This window comes from Lontra canadensis, unplaced genomic scaffold (genome assembly GCF_010015895.1).
Source record: "Lontra canadensis isolate GAN:19392208 unplaced genomic scaffold, GSC_riverotter_1.0 scaffold48, whole genome shotgun sequence".
In the NCBI taxonomy this organism is placed as follows: domain Eukaryota; kingdom Metazoa; phylum Chordata; class Mammalia; order Carnivora; family Mustelidae; genus Lontra; species Lontra canadensis.
The window spans coordinates 7922465-7943556 of record NW_022631042.1 but is presented as its reverse complement, the minus strand read 5'-3'; the positions used below and the strand labels follow the sequence as shown (position 1 = coordinate 7943556).

At 41.8% G+C, this 21092-nt stretch overlaps 1 protein-coding gene across 7 annotated transcripts in view; it reads right to left on the bottom strand.

The window, feature by feature from the left end:
* The window catches only part of MAGI2 (membrane associated guanylate kinase, WW and PDZ domain containing 2), a 1351061-nt gene that overhangs the window by 123250 nt on the left and 1206719 nt on the right, over positions 1-21092 (bottom strand). For all 7 annotated transcript variants that reach the window (XM_032873261.1, XM_032873263.1, XM_032873262.1 and 4 more), the window contains one exon: positions 483-668. In XM_032873261.1, coding sequence (XP_032729152.1) covers positions 483-668 — 186 coding nt within the window. The remainder of the gene's footprint in view (positions 1-482; positions 669-21092) is intronic.

The window sequence follows — 21092 nt, the reverse complement described above, 5'->3', positions numbered from 1 at the left end:
GGTGGGTATTAGAGAGGGCACGGATTGCATGGAGCACTGGGTGTGGTGCAAAAACAAGGAATACTGTTATGCTGAAAATAAATAAATAAATAAATAAATAAGCTCTCTTTATACCACAAAACTTCCTCCAGCTTTTCAGAATCAATCTGACTTTGAAGAATCCTCCGGAGCTTCACTGTGAACACAAATACTTTTTTTCTTTTTCAGATTTGTAACTCTATCATCTCTGTTGAATGGGTTCTGGCTTCATATCACCATAAAAAGAGTACTCCCGGGACTACAGGGGCTGATTGAATAACCTAGGGTTTTGGGATTCACACTTGTTATCTATAACGTCACACAGCTTGATCTCTGAATGAAACTGGTACGGAGAAAACAGGATCTGGGGTGCATGGGTGTGTGAATTTTTGCAAACGTGGCAATGAGAATAAACTTTGGACCCTCTTGCCCTGCACGGATGGCAGCCAGCCTCAGGCACTCACCCTCCTGAGGAATGATGCGGAGGGTGACACTGAGACCCGCGTCCTTGATGAGCTTCACGATGTCTGCATGAGGCATGTTGATGATGGACTGGCCGTTCACTGCCAAGATCCGGTCTCCCACTTTCAGTTTTGCACAACGATCTGCGGGACTCCCATCGATGATGCGTCCGATTTTATGGGGCACAGCTAGAAAAATCCACAACACAATCAGGTATCAGGGGAGTTCCCAACACATGTTCTATCTTTGTGTCCCAGCCCCACAGGAAACAACGCGATGTCAGAAGTCTTCCTTCCATCGGTACATTTGCCTTTGGAAATCATAATCGTGCTTATTAAAGGTAGTTCTGTGCACACCCCTGAGATCAGCGTTTCTAAATTCAGGTCCTGTGCGGCGAGGGACTGATTCCAAACACAGGGACCCGGGGTTCTCACACTTCCGAGCATCACAATTACTCAAGAATAAAAAATACAGCCTGTTGGGACATACCAATGAAATTGGAAGGGGTGTCCATCAGAATGTCCAGGCAGCAGGTGAGAATCATGAATTTTTAGATAGATCCTCAAGACATTCCACTACATGCAAAACCTTGAGAACCACAGGCATAAACTGTTGTGAGCTCATACCATAGAGACCATAATCCACAGTTTCAGAAAGATACAATAAATGCTAAGAATTTAATTTTTACCCTTTTCCATTTTATTGATAGGAGAAAACAGGGAAGGAAAGAAATCTGTATTAATGTGGGATGTTGTGGATGGTGGAGACACTATGCTCAGTGTCCCATCAGTTACTAAGTTTCAATTTCAAGGTTGATGCAATTTTCAAATCTTACCTCTTCTGATTTAATCGATTAAGTAGTGTTGAGATCTTGCTAATATCTGATGCATAATATATTTCATCAAAACTAAGATGTCATTACAACATACTTTTGTTTTAGGGAAAGAGAAAGAGGGAGGGAAGGAGGGAGGAAAGAAGGAAGGAAGGAAGGCAGGAGGAAAGGAAGAAAGAAAAATGCCATTACGACATACTTTTGTTTTAGGGAAAGAGAGAATGAGAGAGGGAGAGAAAGAGAGAGGGAGAAAGAAAGAAAGAAAGAGAGAAAGAAAAAAGAAAGAAGGGAGGGCAGAAGGGAAAGAGGGAGGAAGGACTCAACTCTTCCGATTAAACAAGGACACTCTGTGGACTGTAAGATGCGATATAATTTTTTTAGATATTAAAATAAGAAATGTGCACTGTATTGATCAAAGAGGGCATATGTCTGTTTAAAACAATGAAAACATTTATTTATTTATTTATTTATTTATTTATATATGTAGGGACAACCAGGTACATGAGGATAAAGATTCTTTAGCAGGCTGACTTCTATCCGCTGTAAATGTGTGAGCGCCTATGAGGATACCTATTTCTGGAGTCAGATATCGATGGCACACAGAGTCCCTTTAACCGCCCCCCTGCCCCAAGGAGGTTACAATCTAGAATCCCGTTCCTTTTCCTTTCCCCCTTTTAGACAGGGATCCCAAGCCAGGAAATCACCTGTCAGTGTGACTCTGTGTTGTTGCTCACCCCATGGACGTCAGGTACCCATCTATCTGTGGAAAGCGGCAGAGACACTCATGATTTGTTATGCTCCAGGAATGTCTGTTCCCTGAACTCTCAATCTTACGTACGTGGTACAGAGAAAAGGCAGACCATCCGCTAATAACCATGGCAAGGAAGGACAATCAGTGAGTTAATGACCCAGGGCCTTGATCATATCTCCACTGTGAAAGGTTATAGACCGCATAAGAAAACACTGGCTGAGTCCGTGTTCCTGAAGTCAACGTGTCATGTTGGAAGCTCAAACACCTTTTTATTTACCACAGACACTGATGGCTCTAATTAAGAACATCTTACTTAAAGGATACTAAAGATCATCTTAGGCTCTCGGGACAAGGTACTTCTCAAGCAGAAATGTAATAAGAACACATTCATTTACTTATTTAAAAAAATAAGGTATTGCGGGGCATCTGGGTGGCTCAGTCATTAAGCATTTGCCTTTGGCTCAGGTTCGAGGGTCCTTGGTTCGAGCCCCTCATCAGGCTCCCTGCTCATTGGGAGGTCTGCCTCTCCCTCTCTCACTCCCCCCACTTGTGTTCCCTTTCTCTCGCTGCCCCTCTCTCTGTCAAATAAAGAAATAAAATCTTAAAAAAAAAATAAGTCATTGCAAATTGCTTGGTCTTCTGCCATAATGAGAATGGACAATTTGTTCCCGTTTTTGTCCCCTCCCAGTTCGGTACTCCCCTGAACCATGAATACATGTCTCCCTGGTTTCCAACATATCTATTGCTATCTCATGTGATCCTTGGAAAGTTACCGGACCTCCCTGATTTGCTTTTCAACAGGAAAATTGGGATAATAATACCACCGACTTCACAGGATGGTTTTGCGACTCAACTGAGTTGTCCCACGTAAAGTGACTAGGACAGTGCCTGGTGTAAGAACTGATCTGCAAGTTTTCACTTTTCCTTCATTCTTTTTATTACTATTATTTTTTAATGGTTCTGATATCACTATTGATATGTGCATATGCTTGTGTGTAGATAGCAGCTTAAATTCTTCCATGTGGGGTAAATCCATCCTATCACTAAAACTGAAGAAATGCTGCACTTATGACACGACAGTATCTCCTAAGGATCACCACAGGAAAACAGCTTCATCTGGGAAGGAGAGGTGTGTTTAGGGGATTATCTACAGATGCTAGATGAGGGCAAGCGTCTTGTTTGTTTTTCTCTGGTTTTCCAAAAAAGATGTTGCGGATCTCTGGAGGAAAACACCAGCTTATAAGTAAGAGTTTATTATTCAAAGAGAAATCAGTGTAATATAGACGTCCTCATTATCTGCCTTGAGCCTTACACACACACACAATTATGACTACATTAAAATACTTAAAATACTACATTTTATCCTTAACAAATCATGTGAGATAGCCGATGGCATGACTCCCACATGTTTAGAGTGGAAGAAACTGAGATACAGCCATCAGCAATTGGCCCAAGGTCACAGAGTCCAACCACGATTTAGAATCCCAGTCTGTCAGATTCCACAGGCTTTGCTCTCCATACCGTGTCTCTTGACATCTTGTGGTCTCTTCTCTCCATGCAAGCACTTGCTGCATGAGCCCCCGGGACTTGTGTTTGGGGAGTGAAGCCTGCCTCGAAGCAGGGAATCACCAACACTTCACTAGTGGCCCTCATTCAGGGGAGAGAGTGGGAGGTGGAAATTTTGCCTGAAGCTGGTTCTTTGTGGCTGCCGTCTTTTGACGGGCAGGGCATGAGGAGAAAGGGAGAGGAGCGGAGAGGAAGGAAGCAAGGGGGATGAGAAGAGGGGCGGGGAAACTGGACAGTTCCTCAGATCCCTTTTACTTGGGACTTCACATCATGGTGTCATTCCTTGATTTGAAGTAATTTCTTTGGGCATTAGAAATACATTTGAAATGAAATTTAATGAAATACATTTGAAATGAAATTTAAAAATACACTTTAAAACACATACAGCTGGTATTTGGATGATTTGCTATTTTGAATTATTCATGCCTCTAACTTCCCTCCATTACTGTGGATCATTTAGAATCTACTGGGCAAAAAACCCCAAAATGTTTCAAAACAAAGATTTCACACACACACACACACACACACACACACACACACAGGCGCGCACGCACACACACATTTTACGAGCTCAATAGCAATAAAAACAAAAACAATAAGTTATCATTTGGTAATTTCCAGGCACTGTGCTAAGCACTTATTTTAAATCTTACAGCAATAGTATGATGTAGCTATAAAGTAAAATAATCATGCTTATTTTTTTTTGTCAAGAAAACAAAGAAGTGTCAAAGCCAGATTTCAAATCTATGCCTGTGGCTTCAAACTTTCAGGTTATTCTCTCCTTTTTTTGATCTATGCCAGGTTGGAAGCAATTTGAATTATGAGGACGGAGGGAATGGCTGATAAGATTTAGCTTAGGAAAGCATGCTGCTTGAGATTTTTGAGATGAAAGTTTCATTGTAACCAGATTTATTTGCTTATGATGACAACTCTTAGTTTCAAGGCCATTTTCACTTTACCATGGCAGGTAGAATAAAAACTAAACTAAAATAATAAAAACTAAAATGAAATAATGAAAACTGAAATCAGTCCTACGGTAGCCACTTAGAATGACTGAGTGGCTTACATAAAATTTGACTGAGTACACAATTTAAAAAGGTCTGCCCATAATTGCAAGTATCTGACATAGTTTCATTAAAATGGTTTTCTATTGGCATTTACTTTAATAAAAACAGTGCTTGAAACTCTTGACAGCTGGAGACAGCTTTACTTTTCCCTTACCAGCATTTTCCCTACATGTGTAAGTACACTGATCGTTGATGTACAACAAATCATTGACAAAGGGTGTGCTCACAGAGGATTCTCTCTGAAAACAAGATGCAGTTCCATTTGCTCAGTTATAAGGTCTACAGAACTTATGACCCAAGTGCTTTCTGTGCATTGCTAATGGAATTACAGAGCATGGAAGAGGCCCTGACCTTGGTTTCTATTATTGGGATGAATGGTACTCGTTAATTCTCTGGGAATTGATGACTAAGGTAACTGTCGGAGCACAGTCCATTTAGACAGCATGCCTTCCAGACATCAGCTGTCAGGAGGCAACATAAATCAAGCCTTTGGACCAGTCTTCTTGACAGTGTGCTAAGGATACACAGATATTTGGGAGAAGTTGCAATATGTCATGTGGCTTTGAACATACTGACATTTGGGAAGGAGACAATGTACCATGACTTAGAAATTTCCCCTTTAACTGCAAATCACATAAAGTATGGAAAAAGAAACTCATCTTTTTTTTTTCTTTTCTTTATTTCTTTGTGGGTAAAATACTATGGTACATGTATATTTTATATTATAAAATTTTATATTTTTGATTTTATATTTTCCTGTAGATGAACTGTTTGGCCCTACTCAACCACAGCACTGTTGTTTTAGGCGGGCTGTTCAGAGACAGTCACTGGATTGGATGCTAAGTTTGTTCAAAAGGTCGGGAGTCTCTGGGTCTTTGGTCACAGTACTAGAGGATACAGTGGTCCTCCCTTTTTGCAGCTGGCTTTTCTTCTGGGACTTTTGTATGGTTTATCCAGGCTCCTTCAACCATTGGCTAACCAATGAATTCTTGAATTTTACCTTGGGTTTATTCCCATAAAGAAGATGAGACTGTTGCCTGGATGACTTTTCTTGCTTCTGGATTTTTCCTGAAATTTTTGGTGGTGGTTTCTTCTTGAAATTCTCAGCTGCATCTGAGGGAAGGGCCTCCCTACCTTCCCCCCTCCATGTTTCTTTGTTGTTTTTTATGTATTATATTTCAGAGAAGGAAAACCTGTGACTTAAATTTATATTTAATTACCTCTTTATTCATCAATCCACAAAGTGGAATTGTAGATGGAGATGGAGGAAAGCACTAGATATGGAAAGTGGATTCTGCATCAATCATGTCAAACTTACAAGCAAGAAGTTTCTGAAATGAGTGTGACAAAAGTAAATACTTCAAAGGCAATCAATAGCATAAACTCTTATTGGCTCACAATTCCATTAATTTGTGAAGGTTATACAACATGCCATTAGCTTAAAGAGGCATGGAAGGTTAGTCTGGGTTTAAAATCTGTGACCTGATAGGAAAAGAAGTGTGTGTGCGTGCGTGCGTGTGTGTGAGTGTGTGTGTGTGTTCAATTGGAAGATTCCAGTTGCTTTTCTTAAAATAATCTGTGACGATGACTTACTGTCTAGTTTCAGAACTGTGGGTTGGGACAAGAGGATCAGTTACTCCATTGATTACACATTTCTTATTAACAGGTCCAGGCCTTGGTGCAGTGTGGAAGAGAGAAACAAAACAACACATGGCATCTGGTCTCAAAAGCTCACAACCTAGTTGGGGACATTCATATAAAAATACAACAAAAGTAGCAATTCCATGGTAAAGGTAACAGGTGACAAGAGTAGAGAAGAGGTGTGAATTATTGAGTCCACGTGTGGACTCAGAGCGGTAAGGAAAAAGGAGGGTCATTCTAGGGAAGAGGACACATAGTGTCCAAGACTAAATGGCAGCTCCCTTAGTGAAAAACTCATGGTGGCACACAGGGACCTATCATATCCATGGAGGAAGAAGAGAGGAAAGATGCTTTGAACGTGGGATCCCTCCTGCCTTCACAATTCTTGTTTCCCTCCCTGCGATCCCTGATATGATGCCTTTAGCCAGCTCCTCCAGAAGGACCCTGAACATACAGGAATAGAAGAGCATAGAGCAAGGGTTCCTGCCACTTTAACCCGTGGTGCAGAATCCTGTTCTCCTGCCTTCAGAAACCTGAGCTGAGTATTAATTCCTTATTTTCCATGTCTCCTTCTTAGAAATCTTGGATAAGCGTGTTCTCTTGTGACACATACATTCAGTTAGATGTTGTCCCTTCCTGGAATGTGACAGAGTGTCCTTCGAAAGAGTGTTTCTTGGTCATCAAGAGGTGAAGATGTGGCAAAAACATGTGTTTGGTATTTTAAAAAAGCTGGCAGTAAAATTAAGAAAAAGCTGACTTGTTTTCCCCCTAAAAGTCTGTGAAATTTGATTTCCAAAAATGAAAACGTCTTCCCTGACATTCATAGCCAACTGAGTTGCAAGACCCAAAAATCGAGCAGCTGGTGTTTTAAGTACTGCATATTCCAAAAGTGCACTCCCCACCCCCCTGAACCATTAGTCATTCTCTTGTGGTTGAACAGTTTAGTTACCCTGTAGTTGGTAATAAGCAGATGGTCAGATGGGAGAATGGGAAGGGACGCCCATCACTGGCAATTTGGAAGCCCAGCCAAACTCAGGTTTCCGAGGGCAGAAAGCACCATGTAGAAACTATTAACTACATGGCTGGAAAGCAAGGAACACTTGTCGGCTGTATCTTGCCCCTCTATGTTTTTATTTTATACCAGTTAAAAAAAAATCCCTTAGCTAAGTACTGAGAGTGGATTGGTAATCTAAAGAAAATTGCATTGCTTTAGGAATTGTAATTAGCTGTAACCTGATGGGTCATATTGCACTGGGCCCTGAAAATTACGTGGTTGATCTTATATAGATACAACCATAATTTATTCCCTCCTTATATCACTCTGTTGTTTTTGTGTCTTCGGTGGAAGATGTAAATGAAAACATGGTATAGTTACCAAGGAAAATTATCACAAAAGTGGGTGGTAGGGAAGGAGAAAAATAATCCGTTTTTCTTGTGGCTTCATTTTTTTATCCCCATGCACATCACTAGTAGATGTAGTCCGGATCATTTTTAAGTATATTGAAGATCCTTAATTTTGCACATATTGACTCAAGAATGCTAAATATGACCTTAATTCTGTTGTGGACATTATGTAATTAATCACTCTTTATTGAGTCATCTACAAAGCAAATGTTCTTCTTTATCTGTCTTTAAACAGACTTTAATATATACCACCCTATTTCAAGGAATTTATGTGTTTTTGATAAATGTCCTTCATAATCTGACAGTGTCTAGACATTAGAATGGCAGGAACCAAAGAAACTTCAGAATAGTCGTGATTCTCAAGTCTGTCACTGGCCAGGAGGCTAAGCGTGTGAGAGAATGAGGAGCTGAACAGACAGAATGGAAAAACAGTTCTACTTCTAGATACTTAAGCCTTTATCTTCTGTGGAGGTCTTCTCATTCCACGGTATATCCTACGGACTCAGTTTTTACCTTGCTAATGGGTAGCTGGGACATTCTTTTTGACCTGTTTTGGTCTGAAAGTTACTGTTGAAAATTTGATCTCCTAAGTCAAATATCAACCCTATCAGCATTTTTTTGCACCCCCCCCCAAAAAAAAACCTGATAAAGAAATACATTTCCGTTACTTAGTAAACATCAGGAACCCAGGATTCTCTAGTCAAGGAGTAGATGGAGAAAGTTCTATGTTGTTCACCTTGAGTGATTTTCAAGAGTAAAATTGTATAGCTTTTAGCAAGTTTTGCTTACAAATAACCAAACGGCAACCTGATTCAGTAATAATAGAAAAAAGTTGAGAGAGTTACTAATATTAAAATATGATAAAAGGTCTCTTCCCTGCCAAGCAGAAAAAAACAAGTTGTTTTACTCCTTTATGAAAACAGTCACAATGTTGGCTGTTTTCTCAGAACTACCACATGGTGGTAATACGCCCCCCCATCCCATCCCAAACAAGCAAATCTACCTTTCAAAGGGTTAGGTGCTAGCTTTATGACAAACTGAGTTCTGGAATAATGAGGTTCCTTTTTATTTACAATTTAATTGCAGGAGCTTTATCCAATCATTACTAGAAAATACTGGATTAGTCTATAAAATGAGAAAATCATATAAAAATTTTAAAACTCACATCATGATGTAAAAGGGATAAAGTAAACAGTAAATAACTGTTTCCTAGGGGTTGGAAACCTCTTCTAATTAAAACAATTTAATTCAAGCAATTCATGCACAAATTAAAAGACAACCAAAATAAAATGTTTGTAAGCGAAAAACCTTAGTCTCCTGCCCCAATCCTCTAATGTCACTTTTAGCGACCCAAAGGCAAACATTTAAAGTCTGTCAGCTGTTTCTTCTTCACATTTCTAAATTATAGTCTCATACTATAGGCTACTTCTTAATTTGTCAACTAGAGCCAAACCTATTGACTTCCTATTGTGATAGAGGCTTTGGCACTCTCACCCTGCAACCTACCTCCTCTCCTCATCCCAATATAGTTTTTTTTTTTTTTTAAGATTTTATTAAATTTTTTTTACTTATTTGACAGAGAGAGAGAGAGAGAGAGATCACAAGTAGGCAGAGAGGCAGGCAGAGAGAGAGGGGGAAGCAGGCTCCCCACTGAGCAGAGAGCCCGATGCGGGGCTTGATCCCAGAGCCCTGAGATCATGACCTGAGGTGAAGGCAGTGGCTTAACCCACTGAGCCACCCAGGCACCCCCCAATATAGTTTTATCACTAGTTGTAGTTAAACCAGTTCTCACTGTTTGTAGTCTTACCATGTAACTATTGCTCACTGTAGTGTTTTGTGATTCCATTTCTTTCCCTACACAATTTTCCTCCCTCCCACCCTGAATCATGTTTCTGATTGTGTCCTTGCTCCCCTATGTCTACAATATGCTGATTGTTTCCTAACTGTTTCCCCCAAAGCTGCTCAAGTCATGATGAGTTGAGGACGGGGTGGGGGAGCGACCTCCCTCCCTTGGTAGGTCGGTTTCTCTCAAGTTGTGCTGCTCAGTGATATTCAAGGGATTCCTGTTGCCCTCCAATGTGGGATGTATGCTTCTGTAACCCCTGGGAACCCCTTTTGGATTCACTCTCTCATTTTGCTTGAGTACATCCTACAGTATCTTCCTAAGAAAATGAGAAAACATGCAGGGGAGAAAATAATTTGTCAGTATTTAATGTTTGAAAATGTCTTCACTTTTACCTTCTCTTTTGACTGAATTCTAACTAAAATTCTAGATTATATGAAATTACAGATTTGAAAAAATCAATTTTCCTCAGAATTACAGGTATTACTCCTCTGTTCTCTGGTATCCAGCATTGCTACTAAGAAGTCTGAATCCATTAGGATTTTTGTTTCCTGTATGTGATCTTTTTATTTCCCCTTTTCCTTTTGGAAATGTTAAAGGTTGTCTCTGTATTTTTTGGGTTCTAAAGTTTCACAATGATGCATCATGCTGTAGTTCTTTCTAGTCCGGAGACTTGTTTCTTTTAGTTTTGGTTTTGGGAACTTTCATTATAGTACTTTTTTTTTTTTAAAGATTTTATTTGTCTGTCTGTCTATCTATCTACCTATCTATCAGAGAGAATGAGAGAACACGTACAAGCAATGAGAGTGGCAGGCAGAGGGAGAAACAGTCTCCTGGCTAAGCAAAGGAGCCTGATGTGGGGCTCAATCCCAGGACCCTGGGATCATGACCTGAGCTGAAGGCAGATACTTAACCATTGAGCCACCCAGGCAGCCCTCATTCTAGTGTTTTTTTGATATATTTCATTACGTTTCTTTGCTCTCTCTTTCTGAAACTCTTATTGGCTAGATATTGGTTTTCTGGGTTGATCTGTCAATTATCACTTCTCTCATACTTGATCTTTCTCTTTGTCCTACTCCTGTGTAACTTCTTTTACTCTTCCTATCAATCCTTCTACTGAATTTTTCATTTCAGCTATGATATTTTCAATTTCTAAGAATTCTTTCTTGAATCATAGTATTCTTTTTTGTAGTATTCAATTTTATTACAAAATAAAAAATCGTAAGGTTGTAATATCTTCTCATATCTATGTATATGAGCGAGATGGTTTTGAAGCTTTCTTTTGTGCCCTTGATTATCTCCATTTCTTCTAGTATTCTTTCATCATTGTTTCTTCGCTTGGTTGTTTTCTACTTTAAAAATGAGCATTTCACATTTGGTGGTCATGGTTGTTGTGCTGCATTCTGTCCTAAGCTTTTTTAAGTTCTGAGCTGCTGAATTTCTAAAGAAATGAGAAGATCTGTATGATCCATTTCTCTTTTTGGTTTCCTCTGTCCTGCAAAATGAGTTGCCACATTTTTGTCTTTATTATTTTTTTTAAGATTTTATTTATTTATTTGACAGAGAGAGATCACAAGTAGGCAGAGAGGCAGGCAGAGAGAGAAGAGGAAGCAGGCTCCCTGCTGAGCAGAGAGCCCGATTTTTGTCTTTAAAATATCTTCCTCACTCATGCTCATTGCTTTCTTCTTCATTTACTCCCATTTATTTGGTGTCTGAGCAACAGGAGGGGATAAGCATGTTCTCATTTTACCACCACTAATTAGAAACTGGAAATATCTTTTATAAATTTAAATCAGTGGTTGCAATCAGAATTTTAGTATACCAGTTAGAAATTTGGAATCTATTTGGAAAATAAAAAATATCAATAATTTATGTACCCAAACTTCAAAAGTCCTATTGCCTTCAGTTGCCCCAACAGGTAAAAATATTAAAAAAACCCCAACTGTTTCTTTTTAAGAGTTGAGAAAATGTCATAAAATTACGTTTCATCAATCCCAGGTATTGGGTTAACAATGTTCAATAAAACCACACTTTTTTCCCTTTCTGTATCTTTTGACTGCCTTTTGAGACTTCACACCCATCAATGTACTTGGCTTTCAGTGATTTCTCAGCAGGCCCAGTAGAAATGGTTGATAGTTACAAGCAGGTGTTGCTGACAAGTCATGTTTCTCATTTTTACAGATGCAGTGTATTCTATCTCTGCCATCTCTTTTTTCCTTTTATAGCTTCTGAAATTGTGTTTTGTAAAAAGTCACTTGGCTATCTTCACACAGTTTCCCTGTTACAATAGGTAAATGTCAAAAGCAATCAGGTACAGTATCAGCTTTTCATTGTATTCCCCTAAGCCCTCTGGTAGATAATAACTTCTCGCAATATTTTCTTAATGTAAACGGAAACAGATACTAACCCAGGCAAATGATCCCTCCTGAGCCAGCTGTCCTTTTCAATATGTTATCCAGAAGATTACATGAATATTTATGGGGTCTCCAGTTTCCCACAGAAGCCAAAGTTCCATGAATGGGGTATATCGTGTTTTAACTTGAAATAATGCAATTTTGCAGGACTGGATAAAACTAAATATGAAAGGGCCCTTAAGCCTTGTGGTCAGGAATGAGGAGATCTTGATCACATATAAATTTCGAAAACAACTGTGTGACCCGTGAGTGGCCAAGTAAATCACGCCAGACTTTCCTTATTTGAAAAGGAGGCTATCTCTCACAATTTTTCTTTCGTAGCCTTCTCTTTCTTCTCCCAACACTGCATATTTTAACTTCATTTAGATTTCTGCTTACGTGCCTTTCTCTCACCCCTTGCATTTAAAACTTAGTGACTCTATGTGTTTTCAGTTCTACTAAGCAGACATATGTCTCCATAATTAATTTCACCTGAGATCATCATCATAAAATGAGTTTTATTACCCTAACATGAGAAATGAGTGAGAAATGAAAAATGGAAGGCGAAAGAGCCTGAAAATGTATTTTGTTGTCCACAGCGAAATACCAATTACACGCTAGAGGGAAGAGACCGGGAGTGACAAAGCGCATCACCGAAGATGGAAGGAAGGCCCAAAATACATGGGGAAAGCCCCGCGACATCATTAGTCTTTAGGGAAGAAATGCAAATGCAAACCAAAATGAGACATCGCTACACACCTACTGGAATGGCTAAAATTCAAGCCACAACAATGACGAGAAAGCCTGGAAAGAAGTCCTCACACGGGATGTAGACCATCTGGAACCCTCATATGGGGGAATACAAAATGGTACCCCAGTTTGGAAACCCACTGAACCAGCAACCCTGCTCTGACGTATTTACTCAAGTGAAAATTCTTTCCATGCTAAAACCTAAATGAAAAGTTTCATAGCTATTTTATTCACAATCACACAAACAGTTAAGAGTGTGAATGGCTTCAACGAGGGAATGGATGACGAGACCACGGTGCATCTGCAGAGCGGAGGACTCTCACCAGGGCTGACCCGTGAAGCAAAAGGGCTGAATATAAAGCGGAAGAAGCCAGACTGCAAAGGCCAGGTACTGCGTGATTCCATTTTTATGGGAATAGGCAAAACTAGAACGGAAAACAAATCTGTGGTGGTTGGGGGTCAGGAGTGGAGGGAGGGGCTGACTTCACTGTGGCAGTAGTTGTAGAACTAAATGCATTTGTCAAGACTTACAGCTTATAGCCTAAAAGGGATGCCACTTAGGATATATGATTAAACCTTAAAAGTGGGAGAAAGAGTGAAAAAGCAGGGAGAGATCAAGAGAAGGTTTGGGATGGAAATGAATAGAAGGAAGTAAAAAAGAAGTGTGTCAAGTAAGTAGGAGGCAGGAGATAGGGAGGGGAGAGTGGGGTGTCTAGGAAGCCTTCAGAGGGGAAACCCTGCCTCGTCTTTGTTTTAATGATGAATTGGACTTCTCCAGGGGGGTGAGGATGGAGAGGGCACCGAAGTCACAGGCCACGTGACTTGGCAAAGGCACTGATGTGTGCATTAGCAGAGTCTGTACTGTGGGTGTGAGAGTGCAACAAGCACACACAGGGAGATGGGATCAAGGTAGGAGGAGACAAACAGTGGAAGGCTTATTGGTTGTGCCAGGGGCTGGGAATTGATTTTCACAGCTACAAGAGAAGCCACTAATGGATCAGGAAAGGTAAGTGATATTATCAGACTAGTTGTTGTAAACATAGTGCCATGGTAACATGTGAAGGGTGGCTAGGAGGGTGGTGAGAAGGCTGGAGGCAGGGAGGGCACCTAGAGGCCACTACTGTGCTCCAGCGCAGGGCTGCAATGTTTGATTTGCTGTCCGACGTGTGGCCACTATTTAAATTAATGGAAATGAAAGGCAATTAAAAATTTTATTCCTCGGGGCGTCTGGGTGGCTTAGCCTCTGCTTTCAGCTCAGGTCATGATCCCAGAGTCCTGGGATCGAGCCCCACATCGGGCTATCTGCTCAGCAGGGAGCCTGCTTCCTCCTCTCTCTCTGCCTGCCTCTCTGACTACCTGTGATCTCTCTCTCTGTCAAATAAATAAATAAATAATCTTAAAAAAATTTTTTTTTTGTTCCTCAGCCACGGTAACCTTATTTCAAGTGCTCCAGAGCCACATGTGACTAGTGGCTGCAGTACTGGGTAGGGCAGCATAGAACACCACCATCATCGAGGGAAGTTCTACTGCACTGTGCTGATCTAGAACCTCTACTAAGGCTAATGTAATGGTAGCCAAGATGGCCTGATGGATCTAAGTTTTATATCTGGAAAGAATTTTGGGGTAAGAGCTTGCCTTAGTCTCGCAACAGTGGACATGCAGTTGTGTATAAATCTGGCTAAGATCAGCTCAGGTACCTGGAGGCCTGCTTTAAATCTTATGATCTGATGCTCTGATTGTAATTGCGAGCTCCACCTGTCAGTCTTCTGTTGGCCCCTTAGCACCAGGGAAAGTCAGTATCAGTGGCTAACAAGATGCTATAGACTAGACATTTGTGTTCTCCCCAAATTTATAGGTTGAAACCTAATCCCCAAAGAGATGCTCTTTGGAGGTGGGACCTTGGGAGGTGATCAGGTAGAAGCAGAGACCTCCTGAACAGTATCAGGGCCCTTATGAAAGGGATCCCAGAGAGTTCCCTGGCCCCCCTTCTGCCATGTGAGGTCACCGCGAGAAGATGCTTGATTATGAACCAGGAAGCTGGTATTCACCAGATAGCAGATCTGCAGCACCTTGATATTGAACTTCTAGTCTCCAGAACTATGAGAAATAAATTTCTACTGTTCTGTTGTCTAGGCCACCAGACCGTGGTATTCTGTTACAAAACACTCGGCAACCAGGTTTTATTGTATTTTAATTTCATCAAGTACCTACAAGAATATGAGCTGTTTTTTCATCTTGCTGTTCATCTAGCAATTCTATAACACATTCGAATGAAGATTTCTAAGTTGGACTATTCTTCTACCTCATGTTATCTCAACTGCTCTGTGTCAGAGAACCAGAAGGGCCCGTCTTTTAAATGATGTGCTCTTCCTTGTTTCCTAAAAGACCTCATGACAAACCCATACATATACACTTTATGATGAACAGTCTCTGAACATAAGGTTTTGGTTCTACCCTCGAGAGAAGATGGGTTTCTTTGGTTGCTCAACATCTGGGCATATTTGTGGAGCAAACCCTATAGAAATAGGATCTGGGAGAGATCACCCTGGAAAATGAAAATGCCAGTAGCAGGCCCCATTGTTTAGTTAATTTTCTTTTTAGCACTATACACCTTAGGAATGCGTAGTGATCATCACCCAGAAGAGACTGACTGATTAAGCTCTAGAAGTGTTTCCAAGAAAACATTTGGGAAGAAAGCCAGCTTACAGAGCAAAATCATGGGTGGTCAAAATGAATAAATAAAAAGAGCTTCCACCAGGATTTGGTGCGACTGAAAATAGTTTGGGGACAGGTACTCCCTAAGTCCTTGATGAAAGCTGGGGCTCAAAAAAGAAATACTATTCATCCCATTCTGAGTGGGGAAAATATCCATTTATAACACTCTTTCCACATAGCTGAAAAATGGTGATAAATAACAATCCTGTGTTCACTTAACAACATGCTTTTAAATTGATTGCATATGTGGAAATAGCTTTTCTTAAGGGGTTGACTGTTGGGAAAAAAAAGAAGAAAAATAAGATTACAAAGAATTTAATTTAAGGGGGCCTTGCATATGTTATTAAGAGAGTGTGGTTCTGCAGAAGTGACCTGTGGGCTTAGAATTCATTTGAACCCCATGGGGAGTGATGGACATTTTGCACTGGTGGAGGGTGATCTAGTACCTTAAGTCTGGGCTCTCTTCGTCGTTACCATCTCCCTGTACTAGTTGGTGAATACTAAGGAGGTACAGGATGTAAGCCCCTAAGAAACAGCTCCTGATCACCCATTTGCCCCACTTTTAAGACAACCAAGTAGCTGAAGGTAGGAAGACATTCACCCATGCACCTTCTGCTGCTGCCTAGAGAGTCTCTGAACACAATAACAAAATCTCTCCTGAAAAATTATTCGCTGGTGGGGAAAACTTACGATTTATAAGCTCTAGTCAAATGATAAGAAAAATGGGTCTAGAATTTTAAAAAAAGTCTCTGTGATCACTCAGATTTTTTGATAGGTTACACTGCTCTTCTCTTTGAAAACAGAAAAGAATGATGGTGTTTCTCTGTGGACTTACTCTTACAATTAAATGATCTTTAAATCTGTTAGCACCAAGAGAGTACCATCTTTATGATCATCTTTCCATTTTAGTTAATAGATGGCTCAGGGTTCAGATATCAGTACTCAGAATTTGACGTAAAATCTTTTTGTGTTTGCTCGTCTGCTTCCTTGTAGGACCTCAGCAGCCAGGTTTTAGCTTGGGATCAAAACTAGTCATGCTCCGGATTGAGAGAATGGAATTTAATCAATAAGTCTTATTCATCCTGGTTTGAGCTGGGTCTGATCCTCTCAAAAAGCAATGTGATTGAGAAGTTGTTCAGTTGGAACTGGAATGGGTTGCTTTGTTAATGACGATTGTGAAACGAGTAGCTAATTTGAAGGAATACTTTTTTCCAAGGAGCTTGGGATGCCATCCAAACCCTCCTGTTTAAGGACAATATAATTATCGCTGAGGTGGTGTTCACACAGATGGGTGGTGATTCCAGGAACAGCCAGGGCCAGGATGAGGGAAATCAGAGAGCATGCTAAGGCCACAGCCTGGCCCTTTGGAGGACAAAGGCTTTGCAACCCAGAGGCTTGAGACTAGAGGGGCTGCCCAGAGACACAGAGATGGCTCCCGTGAGCCTGATTTCTTAGAGGCCTCTTGCATCTAAGACTTCACCAGGCTCTGAGCTGGCTGTTGAATCATTCACTCAGGCTGAGAACAATTGAGGAGAAATATGTATTCTGGGACACTGTTCCAGTTCTGCTTTCTTAGAGTGCAATTTCTCGTGCTGGGCAAGGACCAGCTTACATGCAATTCCTCTGCTAAGGGTTCTTTTGCTGCTCTGCCCATTCTCAGAAATACTTCTTACTACCTTGGAGGGACAGGACAGCTATAGTTAGGCACAGGGAAAGTGAGAGTAGAGCACATTCTCACTTCTACTTCCATGAGGACAGCACTGGACCGTTATAGGAGGATCCAATCCAACCCCTCCAACATAAATTATGGGACAAATCCGTTAACCTCATGCTACCAGGAACTGTAAGAGAATCAAAGAAATGTCACCATTTCCTGCCCTTAAGGAGCTTATAATCTGTTTAGGGGAAGCAAACCACAAACACATGCAAAGTAAAAATGACAATAATAGAGAATAACCACAGCGTAATAACAGAGGGGAAGTCAAGAAGCAGTCAACAATTTAAGAGTTTACAGACAAGAATTCCATGTAAGAATTAAGAGAAAACATTTCAGGGAGAAGGGGAAGGGGTCAGGCAGAGTCTTAGTAAGAGATTAAGAGTTTTTCGAGCTGCTTGTGAGAGATGCTTACTATCTGGGCAGTAGGCTGCCTCATAGGGTTACGGCAAAAATTAAACATGATGTAAGAGTCTTAGCGTGGTGCCTGGGAGAGAGCTTGGTAAAACGTATTATTGGAGAGGAGGAGCCATTCTAAGTGGCAGCCAGCAAAACACGGGCACTGGGACAAAGCAAAAGTTGTCTTTCAGGGGTGAAGTAACCAACCCAGCTTTAATGGACAGGAATTGCGAGAAGCCTTTGGTAAAAAGTGGCTGTTCCACGTTATCTAGGGTCTTGGATATAAGAGCAGTGTGTTTACACTTTACCCTGTAGGTATTTCTTTTTTTGTTTTATTTTATTTATTTGACAGACAGAGATCACAAGTAGGCAGAGAGGCAGGCAGAGAGAGAGGAAGGGAAGCAGGCTTTCTGCTGAGCAGAGAGCCCCATGCCGAGTTCGATCCCAGGACTCTGAGATCATGACCTGAGCCGAAAGCAGAGGCTTAACCCACTGAGCCACCCAGGCGCCCTTTAGGTATTTCTTTTTAAAAAGATTTTATTTATTTATTTATTTGAGAGCGCGGGGGAGAGAGAGAGGGAGAGGGAGAGTGTGTGTGCGAGAGCATGTGCACACGTGGGGGGAGGGGCAGAAGGACGGGGAAACAGACTACCCACTGGGTAGGGAGCCTACAGTCATGACCTGAGCTGAAGTCAGATGCTTAATGGACTGAACGCCCAGGCGCCCCTCCTCTGTAGATATTCCTATCATGAGTGTGGTGACCAAGGACTCGTTATAGGAAGACTGGACCGTCCATAGCAAGTGGCGTATTCGTTGATACCCTTCACGTCATTAGCAAGTGCACCCCACTCCTACCCTAGCCCCCGGCTACCTCCTGCAGCGGGAAGTAAATCTCACTAGTAAGTGTGATGAGTAAGAGTTGATTTAAAACATATGTATATTGGTACAGAGTATGAACACAATCCTAACTTTTTTGTATATGTGGATTTTTTGCAAGATTATGAAGACATTTGCTTATCTGATGGCCCGTGAGTTGTAATTAGAAGGCAGATACTTGAAGGAAAATTGGCATTTTATATGGTGTCCTGCACCTGCCCTGTACTTGTGTTACAGAAGCATTCACAGTAACGGTGTGGGTGATGGATACCATTATGCCTCCCGAGTGAGCTGCTCTCAGCAGAAAGCTCCGAGTGAAAGCACTGTGTCATCGAAGGACTCCAAAGCAGAGGTTCATTTAAGGATTAAGGGAGTACAGTGTTACATGTTTCAAAACTGGTTAAGAACTCTGAAAGGAAACTTGGTTTTGCAAACCAACAAGAGATGAAGGAATGAGACTCATTTTCTAATTCCCATGTCCAATGGCGTGGGTATGACTTAAGGACCTTTCCAGCAGTGACTTTTGGGACTGGGAATATTGACTGGTCAAAGTTTACAATGATTTAGAGAAGATCAAGGTCCCAGCATCAGTTCCAGGGCACCAAGTACCTGTGCTTTTCAGGCGATCAATGAACAAGCCTCAGCGTGGAGGTGCGAAGAAAATCCCTTGTTACAACCTAAACCAATAAAATGTAAGATGAGGTGCTTACTGGTTACTGATAACTTAGAGACTTCATTTAGGGAAGGACTTTGTAACCCTAAGGCAATAAAAGGAGAGCGCCAGGACGCAGGTATACCAAGAGAGCCAACGCTGGTGGGGTGTGGGGCAGGACACCCTGGGGGGACCTTCCTTTTGTCTCCAGCACTCTCATTCCTTCTATCTTAGTGTGTTATACCAAGGTTATCAGTTCACAAGTGTGCTGAGTAAATCGCCTTAAAGGGGAGCTGGTTTTGTGTCTTTAAAGTGCTTGCTTCAGATCGCTTCTTAACAGCAGGGCCGCCTTCAAAACATTAACAGAAATGAACACTACACAGGCTTAAAATGATGGCTTGAGCCAATGAAAAATATGATCCAGGCCTCAGAGTTATCCCAGGCTTTGCACACACAGATATAATGAACCTAATACTCATTTCCATGCTGATTCATGGCATCATATAATTTAGGGCTGGAAGCGGCTGCGAAGACCACCTTTCCTTATTCTTTAGATGAAGGAGCACATGGGATGACCCCTGATGTGTTCGAGGGACACAGATGGTGGTGGATGGATAAACTGGAGAGAAGCCCCAGCCTCTCGTCCAAAGCACTTTGCATGGAACTAAATTGTCTTGTGTCAGGGCAACACTAAAGAAACCTCAGCTTTCTGTTTGTATCTTCCCTAAGGTCAGGTGGCTATTCAGTGGCTGCATGGCCTAGGGGGTAAGTTTTTGGGGGAAAAATCCTAAACTGGCTCATGGCTTGCCCACTTTTATTTCACTCTTTTTAGGAAACTATGCTTTAAAATGTCATAAGAAGACCTGCTAGCAAAGCTTTTGAATTTCTAGAATAACCTCTAAACTCCAGAGCCCACGGACATCATCAAAGACTTTGAGGAAAGTCATCAGGGCATTTTACTGAAGGTAACTAACTTGTTCTAGAATGTTGGATTGTGGTAGGCCTGGGGGCAAGTTAACAATGACCAAGTCTGTACTCCAAGCCGCGTCAGAGGAAGCACACATGTGGAAACAGAGTTGTAGCAGCAGCACCAGCAGTGTGCTCACACGTGATACACTCATATCTTTTCTTTTTTTAAATTTTGATGCCTCTGTAAGCCAAGAGCAGCTTGAAGGGTGTGCAGAGCCTTCTGATGTACAAAGGAAGGCCAACGGCCAGGGACTTGTGTGGGAAGGGGCTCCTTCCTAGGATGGGGACTCTGGCCTGCTGAGGGGGTTCCCTGAGGGCCCCAGCCCTCACCAGACACTTAGGCTGCAACAGTGCCTGCCTATGACTTGGCACTTGGGACAGCTAAGAGCACCTCCACACCTCCAGAATGATCACCAAATTCTCCCCCATCACCAGCCTTCATCTGCTCCTCTCACCTCCTTTCTCATGCACCCCAATATCTGGTGCCTGCCTCACACTCACCCTCCTCCAGAAAGGCTCAGCCCCTGATTCTGCAGCTCCAGAGGCCCCACCCCCACAGAAAACAGAGTCCAGGCTGTTAAGATAACAGGAACGAAGGCAGGAAGGGCAGGAAAGATGGTGCCCCTGCCGTTCCTAACATGTCCTCCCTCGCAGCTTGTTATGGGCCTGCGTTTCGGTTTACAGACTCCCTGCACAAGCTGCCCCCACCCACTGCGGTCTCACTGCCCATGTGTGTCTACCCCATAAATGCCAACATAACCTTCCTGACAAAGTACAGAAAACCAGAAGTCTGAGGGGCACTTTTATTTCATCATTTGTGCCAAAGCCTTTCCTGGGAACCTGTGGTGGGAGAGTGGGTTTGAGGCAGGTGGGGGCCAAAGCAAGCACCTACAAGGTCAGGTTATAGTTCTGTGATAAAACCCGGATGTCAGGGCCAACCTATCAACCCCACTGTGTGTGGCCACCAGGACATCATTATAGAGCAAGCTTGTGCTCCACTTGGAGTCAGAACGTTACCGAGTCTTCTCTCCCCTGTGTAC